Source organism: Physeter macrocephalus, chromosome 13, assembly GCF_002837175.3.
Source record: "Physeter macrocephalus isolate SW-GA chromosome 13, ASM283717v5, whole genome shotgun sequence".
NCBI lineage: Eukaryota > Metazoa > Chordata > Mammalia > Artiodactyla > Physeteridae > Physeter > Physeter macrocephalus.
The window spans coordinates 69,261,756-69,282,447 of record NC_041226.1 but is presented as its reverse complement, the minus strand read 5'-3'; the positions used below and the strand labels follow the sequence as shown (position 1 = coordinate 69,282,447).

Below are 20,692 nucleotides of genomic sequence, written 5' to 3'. Positions count from 1 at the left end.
GGATGTTGGCCGGTGTTTAGAAATGGAAAAAGAACCAGAGCAGCCCCAAGATGAGGCTGTGGTGCCTTCCGTCTGGGAGCCTTGGAGGCAAGTTTGAAAAGAGCCAATAGGGCAAGACAGTGGAAGCCCGCGGATCTTATTAGAAGCGGCAGCTCGGGGTCGGGGAAGGCGGACGATGTTGGGGTCATGAGGGCCGGGTTCTAATCCCAGTCCTATCCCAACACTGTGCAAATGTGATGAAGTGACTCGAAGCACTCCCCAAGGGTTCCCTCATCTTACAGAGATGACAGCGCCAGCCACCTTTCCTCACTTGCGAGAGGCAAGTGACTGAACAGAGGTGTGGGCGGTCGGTCATAGGTTATGGCATCGGCTGGGTCCAGGCACTGCTGAGGTGTAGAATCTGATGATAAACAAGAACAAAAGAGGCCGTGCCTCCACAGAGGTCCCATGCTACCTGTGGGAGGCCGAAACTAAGCATGTAAACAGGTAAGAGAATTTTCTGGCTTGAGATGCTAACGCACAGGATGAACCAAGCCAGGACAGCGGTGGGAAATAACAACCAAGTAGCTGGAGCAGCTCAGCCATCTGCAGCGGGCCCTCCAGGAAGGGCCGAGCTCCCTCCCAGCCTCCCCAGACTAAGAAATCCATACTTTATCCTCAGGCAGCTGGGAGCTGTGACGGCTTCTGAGTAAAGCAACGACAAGACACAAACAGAGGGCGCGAGGATTACTCCCCGGGACGGCTGGGGCTGACACGGAGCGCTCTGCACCTGCACCAGGCCACGCCCGCTCGCTCCGCAACAAAGGCCAGGCGTCTCCGCATCTCCTGTGAGCACCTCTCCCAAGCGTTTTCACCAGGGCTGCTCAAAAGCGGCAAAACGTGGCTCCATTTCCTCTGCTCTTCTCCACTCTTGCTAGAGTGGCCTTGCTAATGAAAACACATAAACTGAATAAACACTTGGGGAAGACGCCATCTGCTTCACCCTACAAACGTCAGCGGGAACAGCATGTGTTTACCAGCGGGGTCGTGAGGACAGGACACATGAAACCTTCTCAGGAACCGTCAAGGGGGATGGTCCTGGCGGGGGTGGGGGTGGAGGGAGTCATTTAACCCTTTCAGACCCACACAAGTCACCTCGATGTATAATCTCCGGTTGGAAGGGAAAGCTGCATATATCACAAACCACAGGCTGGGGCTTATCTGCACAGCCTTTTCCACATAAAGATGATAAAACGCCCCGTCAGAATTTACTATAAATATTACTTTTGAACTTTCAACTCTGTAGAGGAAGAAATACCTAAAAAGACGGTCCACGTTCAAGAGCAAAGGTGGCGGTAGAACTAGCCATGGCGTAGAAAAGTCTGATGCTCACGCTTTTCAAAGGATCGAACTCTTTCATAAGACTTCACTCAAGGCTATAAGAAATGAGGAAGACTGGTGTGGTTATCTGTGCCAGGAAGTGTTTAGAGAACATGCATTCTCACATGATGACTTTGCTTTCATCCATCCTCTAAAACAAAAGTCTTAGGAAAGGCCCAGGAAACTCAATCCCCCAAGGAAAGCTGTGGTTCATGGAAGAATGTCCCCCAAGGGAAACTGTAACGACTTCTGGCCGAGCGCCTGCCCCATGTGTGTGATGAATCTGGATCAGCGAGGAGAGTTCATCCTTGTGGGGTGCCCAATCTGAGGGGGGAGCACGAGTGGGCTAAGGGGACACTTCCAGGCTCAGACACTTGGCCTTGATGAATTCCCAGCAGAAAGTCTTGGAGCAAGGTTTAAAGCACTTATGGGGAGCCGGGTCTCTTGTGATCCTGCGTCCCTCTGCTCCAATCCCAAGCACGGCGGCTGAGTCACCACAGCCAGCCTGATGCTTCCCAGCTGTGCAGAGACCTGGCTGATTCTGTTCTTAAAGACCACAAGGTAGCAATTTAGAATCAGCTTAGTCAATAAAAATGCTGATTGCTGCCTTTCTACAGGCAGTTATGGAAAACATCTGTTGCCCATGGGTTGAGAAGGAACATTCTGACTCAACTCCAAAAATAAAAATTAAACATGAATGGATGAAGCATGTGAAAAACTAACAACAGCATTAATTCTACTTGTAAGATTCAGTCTACTCCTAATATTCAGTCAGCAAACACTTAATGAGCACCTACTATATGCCAGGCGCTGTGCAAGGTGCTGGGGATGAGACAGTAAGGCAAGGTCCCAGCCCCGAGAAGCCAGCAGTGAAGCGGCAAATGCCCACTGGTACCACTAATCATATTATGGTCCAAGCTCTTAGTATGTGTCAAGAGTTGTTCCTTTATTTGTATCAACTCTTTTATTCTCATAAAATGAGCTAGGGTTTATGATTAGCCTCATTTTACAGAGGAGAAAACTGAGATACAGAGAGATTAAGTACCTTGCCCAAGGTGATTAATGCATCAGTAGACGAAGCTGGGATTTGAATCTCAGTGGTCCAGCTCCACCCCGACAGATGTATGAGCAAAGAGGTCTGAAATGGGGGAATAAAACGCCCCCAGCCACTGCCTCAAGAAGCTGGCATCTGGGTAAAACAGATAGGACCTCTAAGGATGCATAGGAGTTTATGCGGGAAGGGGGTGGTGTGAGAAACCTTCCAGGCAGAGGAGTTACAAATGCAAAGCACAAACAACAGAAATTATCAAGTAAAATCATTTTTAAAAGATGCAAACACACTTCTATTCCTATTTCTTAGGCAGGGAGTTCCTACATAGTTCCTAGCTAAGTAGTAGCTAGGACCGGAGTTTTGACATCCTTTGGTTCAGGCAAACAAGAACTGCAAGTGAATACAGTACAATGCTTCCTGTAGCTTGTGCACACAACAGCAGCATTTGCTGGCCCTCAGTCCAAACCACATACAGAAACACCAACGTAAACTGATACAGCCACTATGGAGAACAGTATGGAGGTTCCTTAAAAAACTAAAAATAGAACTACCATAAGACCCAGCAATCCCACTACTGGGCATATACCCTGAGAAAACCATAATTCAAAAAGAGTCATGTACCACAATGTTCACTGCAGCTCTATTTACAATAGCCAGGACATGGAAGCAACCTAAGTGTCCATCAACAGATGAATGGATAAAGAAGATGTGGCACATATATACAATGGAATATTACTCAGCCATAAAAAGAAATGAAACTGAGTTATTTGTAATGAGGTGGATAGACCTGGAGTCTGTCATACAGAGTGAAGTAAGTCAGAAGGAGAAATATATACACTACCAAATGTAAAATAGATAGCTACTGGGAAGCAGCTGCATAGCACAGGTAGATCAGCTCCATGCTTTGTGACCACCTAGAGGGGTGGGATAGGGAGGGTGGGAGGGAGACGCAAGAGGGAGGAGATATGGGGATATATGTATATGTATAGCTGATTCAGTTTGTTCTACAGCAGAAACTAACACACCATTGTAAAGCAATTATACTCCAATAAAGATGTTAAAAAAAAAAAAAAGAATGCTTTGCTAGAGACTTGGGCTCAGAAGTCCTTAGCAGTACCAAAGAGGAAACACTGAAATGAAATACCTCACCAAACCAGTCTGGCAATGAAGAGAAAGGAGGCGGGGTGCGGGAGGGATGTGGGGTGCGGCGGGGGCGGGGGGGGGGAGGAGAGGAGGCTGGGACATGTTGCAGAAGGGCTGACTCTACCAGGCTGGCAGGTGTGCCCCTCAATCTATTTTTACAATTTCAGCAGATTAGCAACGGCTTTGTGCCTCAGAATATGAAGAAGTTCAAGTCCTTGAAGAGACAGGAATTCCACAAGTAAATTAGAAAGATACAAAGGTTGTTTGCAATGTGCAATAAATTGGCAGGTTTAAACATAGCTTTTCTGAGGTTTATCTTCCCGGAGACACTTAATGGTAATTCACACCCTCTGAACAACAGTCTTTGAAATGAATATGACTTAGTGAATCATATCACATAAACCATGAAATGCTGAGCTGCAGACGTGAATGCCAACTGTTAAATTTTAGTCGCTCGAGCCATCGGGAATAATAGATGGATCGTCTCCACTTTAAAAACAGGTTATGTTCCCAAAGTGTGCTTACAGTTTGGCTGTCTGGAATTCAAGAGTTACTTCCTTTCCACCCCCCACACACAAGCCATGGGAGATGTGGGTGTAGTACCCAAGGGAGAACACAGAAAACAGCCAAAGTGTGCTGTGAGTTCTCCGGGCGCTAATTAATTCTTGAGGAGAGTGCAGTCAGAGTTCTACAGAGGTGGACACACAGGTCTGCACTCTCCCTGCCACGGGAACAAATCCTCCATCTGCACATAACTAATTGGTTCCCGAACCGCTAGCAGCAGTCGGATTTCAGGAGGAGGCTGGGGAGGAGGATGAGGGAAGGCAAGGGGCCACGGGGCAGGGGCTCTGAGGAAAACACCAGAACCACGGGGGTATGCAGCTCTAGCTGAGGGACAAGGCCAAGGGTGCCGTTCCTTCTTCTCTGCCCGGCTCCTGGACACCCCTCTGGTCCGCCCCTGGGATGGGGCCTCTTCACTTCTAGGGCTGCCACCCTGGGGGCTGGGATCAGGGTTCTTCCGCACCCCGACTCCCCACCCACAAACATGCTCGGCGACTCCTCTGACGTCCGAATACCCATTCAGGTCTTTGATGGTTTTCTCGGCACTTTCATGCCAGTAACCTAGGGAAACGGGGTGCTCGCACACATGCGTCGACGGTGACAGGAACTGCTTGTAATGAGCAGACGCAGACCACAGTTCCCTCCAATTCAAATATATAAGTAATACATACCTAGGCATATGCACACAGATATCTACTTGAGTACGGAAAATCAGAGTAAAATTCAAATGACACACCCACTGATATCACTGGGCGCGGTCCACGCATAAATCCAAAAACCGGCAGCTCGGGACCAGAACGCTCCAGAGGAGCACGGCGAGGCCGGGCGGACACACAGACCTGCCACCTCGCGTCACCGCGACGCAGCAACGACATGAGCCTCCCCGTGCCGAAGGCTGCCCCCAACTTACCGGAACTTCAAAGGCCTCCTGGGTGTCATCCAGCATCTGGATTCTGACGGACATGAGTTTTCCTGAAGGCGTGGGGGGAGGCTTCTGTCCCTGTTCCAAGGTACTGATCCCCGAATTCTCCGGGGCCCCCAGTCTCGATCCTGGAGTTGGCCTCTGCTCTATTTCTCCCATGATGAGGGCAGATTATATGATGCCTGCGGGAAGCAGAGAGAAGACAAACACATCAGGAGACTCGGTGAGGCCACCTCAGTAACACCGGTCACCTCTGTCCGTCACTGTGGCCACGTCCCCGAACCCCAAGATGGCCAGCCCCCCCCGCCCACCGTGCAGGAATCACACGAGCTGATGAGCGTTCGGCTCATTCACACACAGCGTCACCTTCAGCCACTCAAGGCATGCAAATATTTGTGCATATTTTATCCTTCTGCATACTTTTACATAGTTTATCCTTTTCTAGTTTTACAGTCAGCTCTTAATACGATAGATTCAGTTGTGTTCTACATATTATTAGTCAGGGTCTACCATGAGCTAGGCACCACTTTTCACACACTTGCGGTCTGCTGGGAAGATAATGAGCAGTGCCTAATCCATATCATTAGCAGCCATTAGTTACCTTTTATGGATCGCGGAACCTACCAAGTAATGTGGCCATTATCAAGATAAATAGATAAAACGTATCCTGTAGCTCCCGAGTTTATAATCTGGTTGAGGAAACGAAACACACACACTCACACAAACCCAGGTGACGTTAGGTAGGGTCTTTTCTCTCGATTTCTTCTTTTCCTCCTAATTAATTTCTTTCCTGCCACCCTCCCCCAGTTGTTCCCCTTCTCCCAGGGAACCATTCTACACATTACAGTATCGACAAAGTTATCTTCTCCATCATGCAGAAGGTAGGAACTGAACTCAACTGAGTCTCAAATGTTGGGTACTGCTTGGAAGGAGAAAGGAACACACAAGGAGAAGGAATTCCAGGGAAGTAGAACGGCATCAAGAAAGCTATGGGACAGAAATCAGGAGGCATTTAGGAAGACAAGTGAGAATCAATGCTGCAGAGTTAAAGATCCATTTGGAAACTAGGTTGGAATCAGACCGCAAAGGACATCAAATGCCTAAGAAATATGGTCTTCACCCTGTAGGGAGTCACTGAATAAGAATAATGACACAACAAAAGTAGAACTTGAGAAAAATGAATGTGAAGATGATATATACTAATGCGCTGGAAAAAGAGACGGGCTGGCAGGGGCTGGGGGAGTCCAGTTACAAAGCAAAGGCAACAATTTGAGCTCGAGGGGACAGCTTGAACAGTGGCGATGGCAATAAAAAGATGATGCAATAAAACCCACTTTTATGGAAAAATTAACCCGGTGTTGTAAATGGTTAGCTACTGAGAAGAAGGAGATTAAAGTATAACAGTGACCAGAAAGTTTTAAATCAGGGCAGAAGGGAAGAAGTGGGAGGGGAAGGTGTGTGTGTGACTGGGACACACTGAAGGTTATAAAAGGATATCCAGCAGGCTGTGGTGGAGGTGGAGCTGGGTTTGGGTTCAGGGTCCATCTCGCTGTAGAAGTGAAAGCCAGGGTGAGAGTGAATGTGAAAGGGGTGGCGGGGAGTACATGGCAATGAAAAAGCAGAAAGAACAAACATGCCCAGCCATGGGGGTTGTTATGGACTGAACTGTGTCCCCCAGTATTCTTACCTTGGAGCACTAACCCCATGTAACTCAGAATGTGATGGCATTTGGAGATAGGGTCTTAAAAGAGGTGACCAATTTAAAACAGTGGTTAAGATGGGCCCTAATCCAATCTGACTGGTGTCCTTATAAGAGGAGGAAATTTGAACACACAAAGAGACACCAGGGACGCACAGAGGAAAAGCCATGTGAGGACACAGGGAGAAGGTGGCCGTCTGCAAGCCGAGGAGAGAGGCCTCAGGAGAAACCAACCCTGCCAACACCTTGATCTAAACTTCCGGCCTCTAGAACTGTGAGAAAATAAATCTCTGTTAAGACACCCAGCCTGTGGGACTTTGTTATGGCAGTAAATTCACACAAGGGCTGATGGAGAAGAGGCAGAGAAAGAATGACCCTTTGTCTCAGTGACAAAGAAAGTCACGGAAGGGGTACTCAAGGGTCACCTGTGGTGTGAGGTATAGACCTCAGAGCTGCATCTTACGAGTCACTCTTCAGCTCTTTTCTTCAGGGAAAAACATCCAGTTTGTGAGCCTCATTTTGTAGGTTCTTCTTGACCAAGGCTCTTCCTTCTCCTGAAGGGTCAGTCAGGTTCCTTCCCAGAAGTTTCCCACCAAATTCCATATGGGTACCTCCCCTTCCTCTCAGTGAAACCTCGAACATTCTCCCCGTGACAGAGGGCTGGCCCTGAGGTCAGCAGAGCAGAAACTATGGAGTCACCTCAATAAGATGGATCATTGGATCAAACCACGCTGGCCTAAAAAGACACACCCTTTGACTGAAAAGGGAGAGGGCCTGACCACCACCCAGGAAACACCATTTACTACTTATTTCTCCCGCACTCACTTTCCCCACCAACTTTCCACCAAAGCCTGTTAAGAGATTATTATTCGTTCCTATGCAATTCTTTGAGATTGGACTTCTGTGTCACCATGTTAGTTAAGGACCAGCCTTTTGAGAACTACTCCTTCTTTCTTGAATGTCCATCTATGATCTCACAGGTCTGGTATACAAGTAAGTACCTTTCTGATCTCTCCCCCAATAAGCTTTTTCTTTTCTTTTTTTTTTTTTTTTTTAAAGAACCTAATTCCAATCTGTTCGATTATGTGATTATCTTTTGCTTAATCATCTCTTGGTCTTAAGACACAACTAGACTTTGCTCATCTACAATGCTTTACACCAAAGTGAAAAACAGATCACCTACATTTGTTCAATGAATCAAATATGGCTGGTATAGAGCTAATTAACTATGGCATCATTGCGTTTAAAATAATCTTCACAAACCAGGCAGAACTATTCCCTTATATGTTTTCTATTCATAGTCTCATGGTTAAAAATAAACACGAGTGCCCAAAAAAGCTTTGACATCAGTCCAGTTTGCCTTCCCCATTGCCAGCCTCCTCTTTGCACTCATTCCTACTTTGGTGTTGATCCCTCCCTGCCTCTGGAAGCATCCTCCACTGCTCGCCTCCAACCCCACCTTCTCCTCCCTGCACTCCATCAGAATGGACAGGCCCTGTCCTCAATCACTGATGCTGGGCCTGACCACTTGGCCTCTTCTTGCTCTGAGTTGAGGAGTAGGTCTGGCTGTGGCTCTGACGCCCATCCAGGGAGCCGACAGCAGGGAGGACAGGGTTTATTCTCTCATGTCACCCCACCTTAAAGGTGCTCTAACTGGAAAGAAAAAAAAAAAAAAAAAAGGTGCTCTAAACACATTTTCTCTTTGTCCTACCTAAGCAAAGAGCAAGACTCTCATCCTCTAAATGGAACCCTTTCTCTCCAGTCTGGCCCAAGATGCCCAGAAGAATATTGTGATTTTTAACAGCTTGGCATTTAAAAATTAAATTGAGCTAGTGATTAACAGATATTTGGTACCTTAACTTCATCTCTTTTTAGTCTTCAAATGATCTCATGCCTATATTTTTTCTACTTCTGGATATTAACATTTCAACAAAGCATGTCACACTTTTTGTTTTTATACTTGCAGGCAGATTGTTACTGTTCATGGAAAGTGCTGTTTAACTCAAACATAAATCCAGCCAAGAGTTCTGAGCGGAGCAGCCTAAGAATGTCAAGGGAATATCTGAGGAACACTGTCAAGTCATGAATGGGTAACCATAACCGACGCTGGATAGCAAAACTGGTGAATCCAGTAATAAAACACAGCCTTCTACATCACATATCTAACAAACCTAAAAGCCTCCTGTTTCTAAATAGCAATCCATGCTCTATTCCAACGTTACCTCCATAACTTCCTCCAACTTCTGAATTCCTTAAGAAAGAGTCAAGGTAAAAAAGATTAATATTTCTTTCCTTGTAGCACGTTATTACTAACATGATCATTCCAGACCTAAAAGTAAAGAGCTGTTTGTGAAACTACTTTCTTCTTTAGATCTATTTGAAAAGTTAGTTAAAACGAAATTAATGACTACAACAAAAAAGCAGTAAAAAATTTAAGAGGCCAAGAAAAGATAAAAAACTAGAATTGTCTTGTTATAGTCTCTTGGCTTAAAGACTTCCTCTTGGAATTCACCCAAAAGCAATAAGGAAAACACACACAAAAATGCTAACTCCCTCCCAGAGGAACCTGGAAGACATCTGTAGCTTTGAACCACGAAACATGAGCAACAGTTGCCAAACTGCAGTGAAGGTCAGACAGAGAAGGAAAATTCTTGGAGAGCCCATGCCTGCCAGAGCCATGCTCCCCAAATAAGTAGGATATCCAGCAATAACTTTCTGAAAAGAAGGGCAACAGACATGCAGGTAGCACTAAGAGCTTCCCTGGACACAGTGTGGTAGGAGATTTCAGGAAGCAGGAAAGGTCAAACTGAATGAGAAACCACACAGGTAAGACATATTAGCAGGAACCAGTCTCAGCAAGCTAGAGAGAAATAAGGTTGAAAGGATTACATACATATATATACACACACACACACACACACACACACACACACACACACACACACACACACACCCTCAGGTCACAAGCATCCCCACTGGCATGTGACATGGGCCTGTCTCCTGCTCACGTGAAGCTCCTGTGAATAGCTAGCCCATAAAGAATTCATCTAATAACAAAAAAGGACCTTTACAAAGATGCTGCAAATAGAGGAAAATGAAAATGAATGACAGATGAAAAACACCCACCAAAGTAATGTTATATGCAACAGATGAAAATTTTGCCCAAACACAGTCATAAATTAACAAAACAAAGAAATAACTGATTCCATCTACAAAAACAGAAGAGGATTTACAAGAATTCAGGGAAGCATGAGAAGGAAATAAAGCATGAGGGCAGACCTCAGGGTGGAAAAAAAGAATGAATAAAAACGTCACTACTGGGACTTCCCTGGAGGTCCAGTGGTTAAGACTCCACACTTCCACTGCAGGGCGCACGGGTTCAATCTCTGGTTGGGGAACTAAGATCCCACATGCCACGTGGCACAGCCGAAAAAAAAGTCACTACTATAGAATGAATGTTTGTGTCACCCCCAAGTTCATACACTGAAACTTAATCCCCAATGTGATGGTATCTGGAGGCAGGGCCTTCAGGAGGTGATTGGATGGTGAGGGTGGAGCCCTCCTGAATGGGATTAGCGTCCTTATGAAAAGCATCCAGATAACTCTCTTGTCCCTTCCATCATGTGAGGAAAAGTAACACACAAGACTGCCATCTATGAACCAGGAAGTGGGTCTAGACACCAAATCCACTGGCCCTTGATCTTGGATTCTCCAGCCTCCAGGACTGTGAGAAATAAATTTGTTGTTTTCCTGTTTATGGCACTTTGTCTTAGTCCGTCTGGGCCGCTTTAACAATCACCAAATGGAAGTAGCTAAAAGGAAATACACACTGGTGAAAATATGAGAGTCTGGAGGGGAAAGATGGAGAAAAGCAAGCAAAAGATTTAGAACAGAAAAATGATAAATATGGAAAACAAAAAAAAGAAATCCAACACACCCATAATAGGTGTCCATAAACAAACAAACAAAAAAAACCTCAATGGAACAAGAAAAAAAATTTAAGGGATAATTCAAGAAGACATTTCAGAAATAAAAGATTCTCCATAATAAATGAACACATCATATCCCAGAAATAACTAAAATGATGAACACCTGGAAGTTTCCCGTGTCATCACTCATCTTCAAAAATTAAGAAGGAATTATTTGGGCATCTAGGCAAATAGTTCAAAAAAAAAAAAAAATGAGAGGACAAAAGTTCAGACTCCACAGCAACATTTGTAACCGAGCAGGACCCTATGGGGCCTGCCTGGGACAGACGACTCCCCCATATCCTCTGCTGTAGCTCTTCTGTGAAGTACCCAGATAATAGTATCTCAGGCATCTTTGCTGAGTTTTTCAGTTGCTAAAAACCACCACCAAATGGAAGGAATTAACTACTTGGTGAGTGGCCCCCAGACCTAGTGGTGCCTAAGGATTGATAAAGTTAACCACCCTGTGACCTCACCATCAACCAATCAGAGAATTGTGCACAAGATGATCACATACCCTGCTATCCCCCCTCCCTCATCTGGCCTTTAAGAATGCTTTGCTGAAACCCTTCGGGAAGTTTGGGGGTTTGGGGGCGTGAGCCACCCATTCTCCTTGCTCGGCCCTGCAATAAACCTTTCTCTGCTACAAACTCCGACGGTTCAGTTTATGTGGCCTTACTGTGTATTGGGCACACAGACTTGCATTCGATAACACACATTCAATGTTTAAGTGACCAAACTTTCCTCCAAGAAATAAAAGATGAATCGGAACATGGAATCTAGCTGAATTTTCATTGAAACATTTAAAATAGTCAAGAACTCAAGCCCTTCTGGGAGAAGCTACTAAAGGATAAACAGCAAAACAAGAGGCTAAGTGGTGAAACAAGGGAAAACCATTATTGGTAAACTTTAAATCCATTTATACTGTAAGAGGAAGGCCAAAATCACTGTAATAGCTGCAGAATATTATAATTCCTGACAATGTAGAAATAATTAAAATATTGGCAGGGGAAGGAGATGAGATGGTGAGAGGCCTTAAGTTAACTGTTACCATATGTTTTAAAACTGATAATAAAAAGAGAATTTAAATCTCCAGAGATATACAAGTGGTTAATAAGCACATGAAAATATGTTCACCACTGTCCCTCACTAGGAAATGCAAATCACATCCACAATGAGATAATATTCCACACCCACTATAATGGACAGTGGGACTGTCCCATTCCCGAGAATGGGAAAAAAAAAAGGAATTTCTCATACATTGCTGACGGCTGGTGGGAATACAAAAAGGTGCAGACTTTGGATAATATTGGGGAAGTTTCTTAAAATTTAATCATAAATTTAGCATACAACCCAGCAACTGGGTTCCCCTGGTGACTGAGCTATTACACTCCTAGGTGTCTCCCCAAGACAGAGGAGAATGTATGTCTTCACAAAGACTGTGTGTATGGAGATGTTTAGAGCTAAAAACAGTCAACAAGTGGAAATAATCCGAATGTTCATCATCCAGTGAATGGATAAACAAAATGTGGTATATCCATACAAGGGACTATTCTTATTCATCATTAAAAGGAAATGAAGTGCAGATACACGGTACAAGTGGATGAGCCCCCAAAACATTTTGCTAAGTGAAAGAAGCCAGATGCAAAGGACTCCATGGCATATGATCCTACTTATATGAAAATATCCAGACAAGGCAAATCTAAAGAGAAAGTCGTTTGGGTCGGGGTAGCAGCTGGGACTGACAGCAAAGGGCCTGAGGGACAGAGATCTTTTGGGAGGTGATGGAAACGTTCCAAAACTAGATTGTGGTGACGGTCACACAAGTCTGTAAATTTACGAAAATCCTTTAAACTGAAAAGAGGCCAAAGGTGTGATATGTAAATTACACATTAAATATACGATATGTAAGTGGACACACACATGAATATTCTTGGGAGGGCAGAGGGGGGAGAGCTGGCTCCGCTGAGACATGGTCGCAGACAGCACCGAGGCGGCTCTGAGAGCTGCTTTCCACTGCACGCTTCTGGGGACCTTTAGAATTTTGTACCGGGGCTTCCCTGGTGGCGCAGTGGTTGAGAGTCCGCCTGCCGATGCGGGGGACGCGGGTTCGTGCCCCGGTCCGGGGAGATCCCACAGGCCGCGGAGCGGCTGGGCCCGTGAGCCATGGCCGCTGGGCCTGCGCGTCCGGAGCCTGTGCTCCGCAACGGGAGAGGCCGCAGCAGTGAGAGGCCCGCGTACCGCAAAAAAAAAAAAAAAAAATTTGTACCATTCAGAAAATAATTAAGACAATTTTAAAATTTTCATTTTCTAAAAGGACAGATTCCTGCTGTCCACCCCGGTCTCCTTTAAAGCATGAAATCAACTAAGATGCAATCACAGTAAACAAGGGTGACAATTATCATTCGAAACAGGCTGACGGCCAGAAGGTTGGCAAGAGGTCTTCCTTCCAGTTTTAAATGTAAGCCACTGAAAAATTCCAGGTTAAGAAAATTCATAGGAAGTGAATAATTTACAGAAGCAGCAGCCCAAGAGGTAGATCTGTAGGAAGCTACAGGGCTGGGTCCTGGAGCCGCCGGAGCGCCCAGGGCCTCACGCGGACGGTGGAGGGGCTGGCGTTTGCCAGTTTGGAGGGGGGCGGGCAGGGACAAGGATCGACCACGTGAGACTCGCAGGAGGGCAAAGGGCAAAGCAGGTGTAACCTCCACCAGTGCCTGTTCACTGCAGCTTAGGTGCCAGGTGACAAAGCCACCTTGTGCTCCTGTCCGCGGGGAGCCACAGGCCAGGGAGGGGGAGACGCCCCAGAAAGGCGCGCGGCCCAGCAGCTGCTCCAGGACACAGGCGGCCACGGCTGGCCTTTCACAGTACTTAGATAAGGGGTTTTGAGAAAGTTCAAAAACAGCTATCCGGGCGGATAGATTGACTTCTTTCAAAAAAAGTCTGTGAGCCGAAGTAGCGACTGCAGAGCAGCTGTTTTCCATCAGCCAGACACTTCAAACAGGCGAGGGACCGTCAGGCCTGCTGGATCATTTGGGAGAAGGGGGACCAGGATATCAACTCTTGGGAAGTTGGGTGCCCCATTTCACCCGCCACGGAAAAGAGAACTGAACTGTGGAAACCTGATAAAGAATATTTCTTCACTGTCTTTCCTCTCCAACCCTAGTGGGAAAAAAATTAGGCTATCTTAAATCCCCCCAACAAATCTCTGCGAAGTACTTCAAGGACAACTCAGAGCGGAAGAGCAAGCCTCTCACGTCGCAGAGGTTATTTCCAAAGTCTAGTTTCAACCACACCCCTTTTCTACTCAAAAACCTGAGTCTAATCAATAACAACATAAACGTGAAAATTCCCAGCCGGGCGCATTTCAATGACCTGCCCCGATTTCTCTCCCTGTAACCAAACTGTTCGGCGTGGCTGCATTTTCCTAGTGTTGTGGCGGCTGCTGTTGCCTCTTCCTCCTAAAATATTCCTCTTTACCGGCTCTAACGTCACCGACTCTAGAAAGCCTTCCCGGATCTACTCTTTGGGGGTGGGGGAGGGAAGCCTTACTTTCTTCTCCCTGGCATTTTGCTCGTACTGGGCTTATATTCCACTTGCTTTCCAGGTCTGTCTCCTCTTTTCTTGCACTGCGAGCTCAATTCCAAGCCCAGAGGGGCGTGGAGGGGCCTGGCTGCATTACCTGGGAGCATGACATGTTCCTCCTGTCATAGTGCGAGGGCCCGCCCGACTCGGGGGCTACGAGAACTTCAGGCAGAACTTCACGTCTCCTGGAAGACGCAGAGAAAGCTGACCACCGCCTGCAGGGCTTCTTAAAATGTGGCTGCAAACCAGCCGCATCAATACCACCTGGGAGCTCATTAGAAATGCAAATTCTCCGCCCCCGCGCAGGCCCGCTGAATCAGAAAGGCACAGGGAGGGTGGGCCCGCATCTGGGTTTTAACAAGCCTCCCAGGAGCTCCTAGCTCAAGCTCCGGCCCGAGATCGCTGCCACTTACGTCCAAGGGCCCCCATGAGGCTCAGCTGAGGTAAGTAAATCCACCTGACACAAATCAAGCACTTACTCGACACCTGCACCGAGGAAAAGACCACGTTTCACACACGCACCAGACTGATTCTTTCAACAGCTCTTGGCAAGAAAAAGTGGCATTCCTTTTCCCAGGACATTTTCATTTGTATTCCATCCTTGTTCTAAAAACGACTTAAGATAACAGTTTTTTGTTGTTGTTGTTGTTTTTGTTGTTGTTTTGCGGTATGCGGGCCTCTCACTGCTGCGGCCTCTCCCGCTGCGGAGCGCAGGCTCCGGACGCGCAGGCTCAGCGGCCATGGCTCACGGGCCCAGCCGCTCCGCGGCACGTGGGATCCTCCCGGACCGGGGCACGAACCCGCGTCCCCTGCATCGATAGGCGGGCTCTCAACCACTGCGCCACCAGGGAAGCCCAAGACAACGCTTTTGTTTGCCTTTTCGCTGATTTGGTAGAACCTACTTCCTCCATGAAATAGGCAAAGACAAAAACATGCAGGATGGAGACAGGAGTAAAAGGCATTGGGAAGAGAAGGCTCTTTTACTCCAATAGAAATAAAAAAAACAGGAAACCAGAAAAAAAAATCTCCAATGATTCACATTTTCATCATGTCCATTTCTCCGTGATTCTGAGAGTACAAAATTAAATTTTAACTCCCCCTCCATTCTTTCCTCTAATTAAAAGGCCTGGGTAAATAAAATGGAAGGAGAAAGGTGGTCTTCTGGAAGATAAGAGACCAGCTGGGGGCGTCTCTCGGTTCCCACGCAACAACAGCGCTGCAGTGGAACCAGAGGCTGCATTTCTTAGGCTGTGGTCAAGCTCGCTCTACTTGACACACAGCACTCTCATCCACTCACGAAGGAAGGTCCTCTCTCTCTTTGTCACCAATTGACACTGGTCAGCCTTTCCAAATACCTGTGGCAAGCACCTAACCCCTGCCTCACCCATAAGGAGGGTGCAGTCTATTACTGGATCTGCTTACTCAACATCCTTGAAAATAACAGACTGTTTAAAGTATACTATCATTGAGATGTCACAGTAACTGGGATCATCGCCATTCAGAAGCATTTTTAAGGACCTCCTATAATTCAGCGACTGCACTTAGCACTACGTGGCACACAGAGCGGGAACATGGCACCGTACGGTTCGTCTTTATGGGACGTTATCATCTCTCCAGCAGTAGAACGCAGGTACTCAGGGATAACTGTGGAAGGCAACGTGTTTATTTCTGACAATAGGTAGTGTGTGAATTTTAAAAGCTACAGAGAATGCCGAGGAAGTCGCCTGGTCCTTGGGAAAAGGCTAACAGTTTTAAGTAGCCCTGAGGGCAGATGGCAACGAAACGTATGGAGAACATACACATGCTTGCTGGAGTTCCTTTCTGCATTCAGTAAGGAAGTGTCCACCCAGTGCCAGGATCTGTGCACATGGTGGATACAGACCAACAGAGGTGAGAAAATAGCGAAAAGGAGAAAGGTGGGTGAGATGCAGGTTTCCGTCGGCCTGAAATAATAGGGCCAAGCATAGGAGGTGCATCTGATGGATCAGGATGAGGCACTGTGGTTTTTAAGACAAGGTGAAACTATGCAGCTTTAAGAAAAAATTTGGCAGGGAATTCCCTGGTGGTCCAGTGGTTAGGACTCGGCGCTTTCAGTGCCAAGGCCCCAGGTTCAATCCCTGGTCCGGGAACGAAGATCCCGCGTGCCGTGGGGCAACTAAGCCCGTGCGCTCTAGAGCCCGAGCACCCCGCAACTGAGACCCAACGTGGCCCAATAAATATTTTTTTAAATAAATGGCAACATTGAAATGTGTCCTACATCCTGTGTAACATTCTACTGACATCTGTTTTGGAGTGAGTAACGATATTATTTCATACAACGTTTAGAAAAAAAAAAAAAGCATTTCCTAAAGCTTCCCAAAACCAATGAATCATAAATGACAGGGCTTCCCTTCAGGGTGGGAAAAGGAAAGCAATTTCTATTAAACTATTAAAGAATAGACTGTGAAATTCTCTCACCATTTGAATATTATTCAAGAAATACACTAGGCAATATTATTACAGGCCAAAGGATACAATAAAATACAACAGAGGTATAAACGGTATCGCCTTCTGGAACACTTCCCCTAGAATTAATTATTAATTAAAATAATGAAATGTCAAGAGAAAAAAAGGAACATAATAAAGGAGTGAAACCCCTTGTGAAAAAAGAAGAATTTAAATGTCAGCCTGGTTAAAAAATAAGCTATTTAATTAAACAATGTTGTCCATTAATAAAATTAATGATGATGAACAGCACATTTTGCCATGGGTTGCTGGAAGGGAAAAGATTTAGACACCATCCATCAGATTGTCCATCAGGTTCTAATCCTAATTTTTGAAATGTTTGAGTAAAATTACAGTAAAATTACAGTAAAAATTAACTTTCCTGGATTTTAAGCTTCTCATTCACAGAATATGGAAAAATATATGTTAATATTTTAATTTAACCAACACTTATGTAGCCCTTTCTAGAGGCGTGTAGGCACTGTTCTATGAGCTGTGCAAATACTAATTTATTTAATCCTCACAACCACCATTAGGTGGATACTATTATTGACCCCTTTTACAGATGAGGAAACCAAGGCAAAGAGATTAAGTCAATTTTCCCATGGTCACCCAGCTAGTAAAGTGGCAGACATGGGACCAGACTGCAGACAGGCTGGTCTTCACTGCTCACCATGGGCCCTCCTGGACAAGATAATCTCTAACTTGTCACCCTCTCCAATATTCAGTCTCCTTACAACTTAGTCATTTTAGATGCAATCACAGTCTCCCCCAAGCTTCTCACCTTTTCCAGCACAGAGGTAGCCAATCAAGCTACTAGGCTAATCACCCATGTAAGCTGCTAAGGTCACTAAAGGAGAAAATCCATCAAATAATCAAAATGCTTACTACTGATGCTTACTGAATTACTACTAGACCTATAAAGAGTATAGTGTACTTTTTTTCTATCTTTTTAAAAATTGAAGTATAATTGATTTATAATATTATATTAGTTTCAGGTATACAGCATAGTGATTCAGTATTTATACAGATTATACTCCCTTCAAAGTTATTACAAAATAATGCCAATAATTCCCTGTGCTGTACAATATATCCCTGTACCTTATTCATTTTATACATAGTAGTTTGTACCTCATAATCCCATACCCCTATCTTGCCCCTCCCCTCTTCCCTCTCCCCACTGGTAACCACTAGTTTGTCCGCTGTATCAGTGAGTCTTTTTCTGTTTTGTTCTATTCAGCAGTTTGTTCTATATTTTAGATTCCACATATAAGTGATAACATATTTGTCTTTCTCTGTCTGACTTATTTCACTAAGCATCATATCCTCCAGGACCATCCATGTTGTTTCAAATGGCAAATTTTCATTCTTTTTTATGGCTGAGTAGTATGCCATTGTGTGTGTGTGTGTGTGCGCGCGTGCATATATATATATATCCATTCATCTGTTGATGGGCACTTAGGTTGCTTCCATATCTCGGTTATTATAAATAATGCTGCTATGAACATTGGAGTGCATGTATCTTTCTCAATTAGTGTTCTCATTTTCTTTGAATATGTACTCAGGAGCGGAATTGCTGGGTCATATGGTAGTTCCATTTTTAGTTTTTTGAGGAACTTCCATACTATTTTCCACAGTGGCTGCACCAATTTACATTCCCACCAACAGTGTATGAGGGTTCCCTTTTAGCCACAGCCTCATCAACATTTGTTACTTGTGGTCTTCTTAATGACAGCCATTCTGACAGGTGTGGGGTGATAGCTCATCGTGGTTTTGATTTGCATTTCTCTAATGATTAATGATATATGAGCATCTTATCATGTGCCCGTTGGTCATCTGTATGTCTTCCTTGGAAAAATTTCTATTCAGGTCTTCTGCCCATTTTTTAACAGGGTAGTTTGGGTTTTTTGGTATTAAATTGTATGAGCTGTTTGTACGTTTGGAATATTAACCCCTTATCAGTCATATCATTTGCAAATATTTTCTCCCATTTCGTAGGTTGTCTTTTCATTTTGTCAATGGTTTTCTTTGCTATGCAAAAGCTTTTAAGTTAATTAGGTCCTATTTGTTTGTTTTGCTTTTGTTTCTTTTGCCTTAGAGACAGATCCAAAACATACTGTTAGATTTGCGTCAAAGAGTGCTCTGCCTATGTTCTCTTGTAGGAGTTTTATGGTTTCCAGTCTTACACTTAGGTCCTTAATCCATTGAGTCTACTTTTGTATACAGTGTGAGAAAATGTTCTAATTTCATTCTTTTACATGTAGCTGCCCAGTTTTTATGGTTCTAAATTATGCATTTTTTAACTGTCTTAAATAATTTCTCACTTCTATGAGCAAGGATTTTTCCAAGCATCTATTCATGCAATGGATTAGAGCATTTATGGAACACCCGTGAATTAATTAAGTTCTCAGAACTAAAGAAACTTGGAAAGGGCAGGCAAAGGCACCACCCTTAAAAGTGAAAACTGCCGAGCATCGATGGAAACCGAGATTCACACAGCAGATGCTCCTGGGCAAAGTTACAGAAAGCCCAAAGGGAAATTAAGATTACGCTTCCTCTCCCACGGCACACCCTCCGTTCCCGTGGAACACACTGCTTAACAGAAACAGATACAAAACCAGACTTGATCCGCGTGCCACGAAAGGGACACAATGACAGGGAAGTGGGGCTGAGGAATGAGCTCCAGATCACTCTCCGGCTCAAAGGACAAGTCGCTTTGTGAAATGAGACATTAAGGCACAGCACTACTATTTCTGTTAACTGCTGAGAAACATAAGTTTTCATTCAAATTGTTTCGTCTTCTCACAAAGCACTTTCACCTAATAACACATGCCATTCATTAAGTACTTATTTGCATTACTTTGCTTACTACTCACAATTCTACACGACTGACTACTACACGGGGCAGGTACCTGCAGAAGCAAGTTGTATGGGGAGAAGCTGTGAAAAGCTGGAGAACTGAGAAGGGGAAACAAGAGGTCAAGCGAGCCCTTGGCTGAATGCCAGGCCCTGGTCCGACCCCTCACTTCTGGGCTCTCCCTCATCTACCTCATAGCCTAGAAGTAGGGGCCACCAGCTCTGTTTCCCAAATGGGGTGCCTGGCGCTCACTCAGGTAGCAGCCAAAATCTAGAAGGCATCAGCGTTCTATAACTCACTCGAACAAGCCAATAATTAAAGAAATATAAGCCTACCCAGTACAATAAATAAGGACAGAAGTAACGCTATCTGGACAGCAAAAAATGGCAAATAAAAAAATACTTTTTAAAAATATTATACTCCAGTTTTTCAAATAAAAACAATTTTGCTGGAACACAAAAAATCCACCTATAACAGAAGCTCTATGTATATGGTATACATTCTCAGATCATAAAGCATAAAATTCTTGAGAACAAAGCAAAACTCAACCAATTATTTGCAAGCTCAAATACTGTTTTATGGAAAGACAATGAATGAAAGAAAAATTTTAAGTTACAAAGAATTTTTTTTTTTTTTGCGGTACGCGGGCCTCTCACTGCCATGGCCTCTCCCGTTGCGGAGCACAGGCTCCGGACGCGCAGGCTCAGCGGCCATGGCTCACGGGCCCAGCCGCTCCGCGGCATATGGGATCCTCACGGACCGGGGCACGAACCCGCGTCCCCTGCATCAGCAGGCGGACTCTCAACCACTGCGCCACCAGGGAAGCCCTACAAAGAATATTTTTAACATTGAAAATATAAGTAAATGATGTTCTACCAAAGTCCCACTGAAAGGAAAATGGACTACTCTCTACACCAATATAAGCAAGAAGAATGAACAGTCTCTTTATCTAAAGAATTTTGAAGCTGACGAGAGACTACAAAAGCAAACAAAGAATAAGTAAAAATTAAACAACAATAAAGTATATCATCTGTTACAGAAAACATGAAGAAACCAAAAAGAAGGA

The 20,692-nt window shown here is 44.9% G+C and overlaps 1 protein-coding gene across 6 annotated transcripts in view; it reads right to left on the bottom strand.

Annotated features, from left to right (window-relative positions):
• FARP1 (FERM, ARH/RhoGEF and pleckstrin domain protein 1) overlaps positions 1-20,692 on the bottom strand; it is a 303,222-nt gene that overhangs the window by 240,996 nt on the left and 41,534 nt on the right. For 5 of the 6 annotated variants that reach the window (XM_024123132.3, XM_024123133.3, XM_055089686.1 and 2 more), the window contains exon 2: positions 5,025-5,218. In XM_024123132.3, the coding sequence (XP_023978900.1) occupies positions 5,025-5,195 (171 nt within the window). In that variant the 5' untranslated portion in view covers positions 5,196-5,218. Of the gene's footprint in view, positions 1-5,024; positions 5,219-5,660; positions 5,679-20,692 lie in introns of those variants that run through there. The other variant, XM_055089689.1, reaches the window with a different exon arrangement.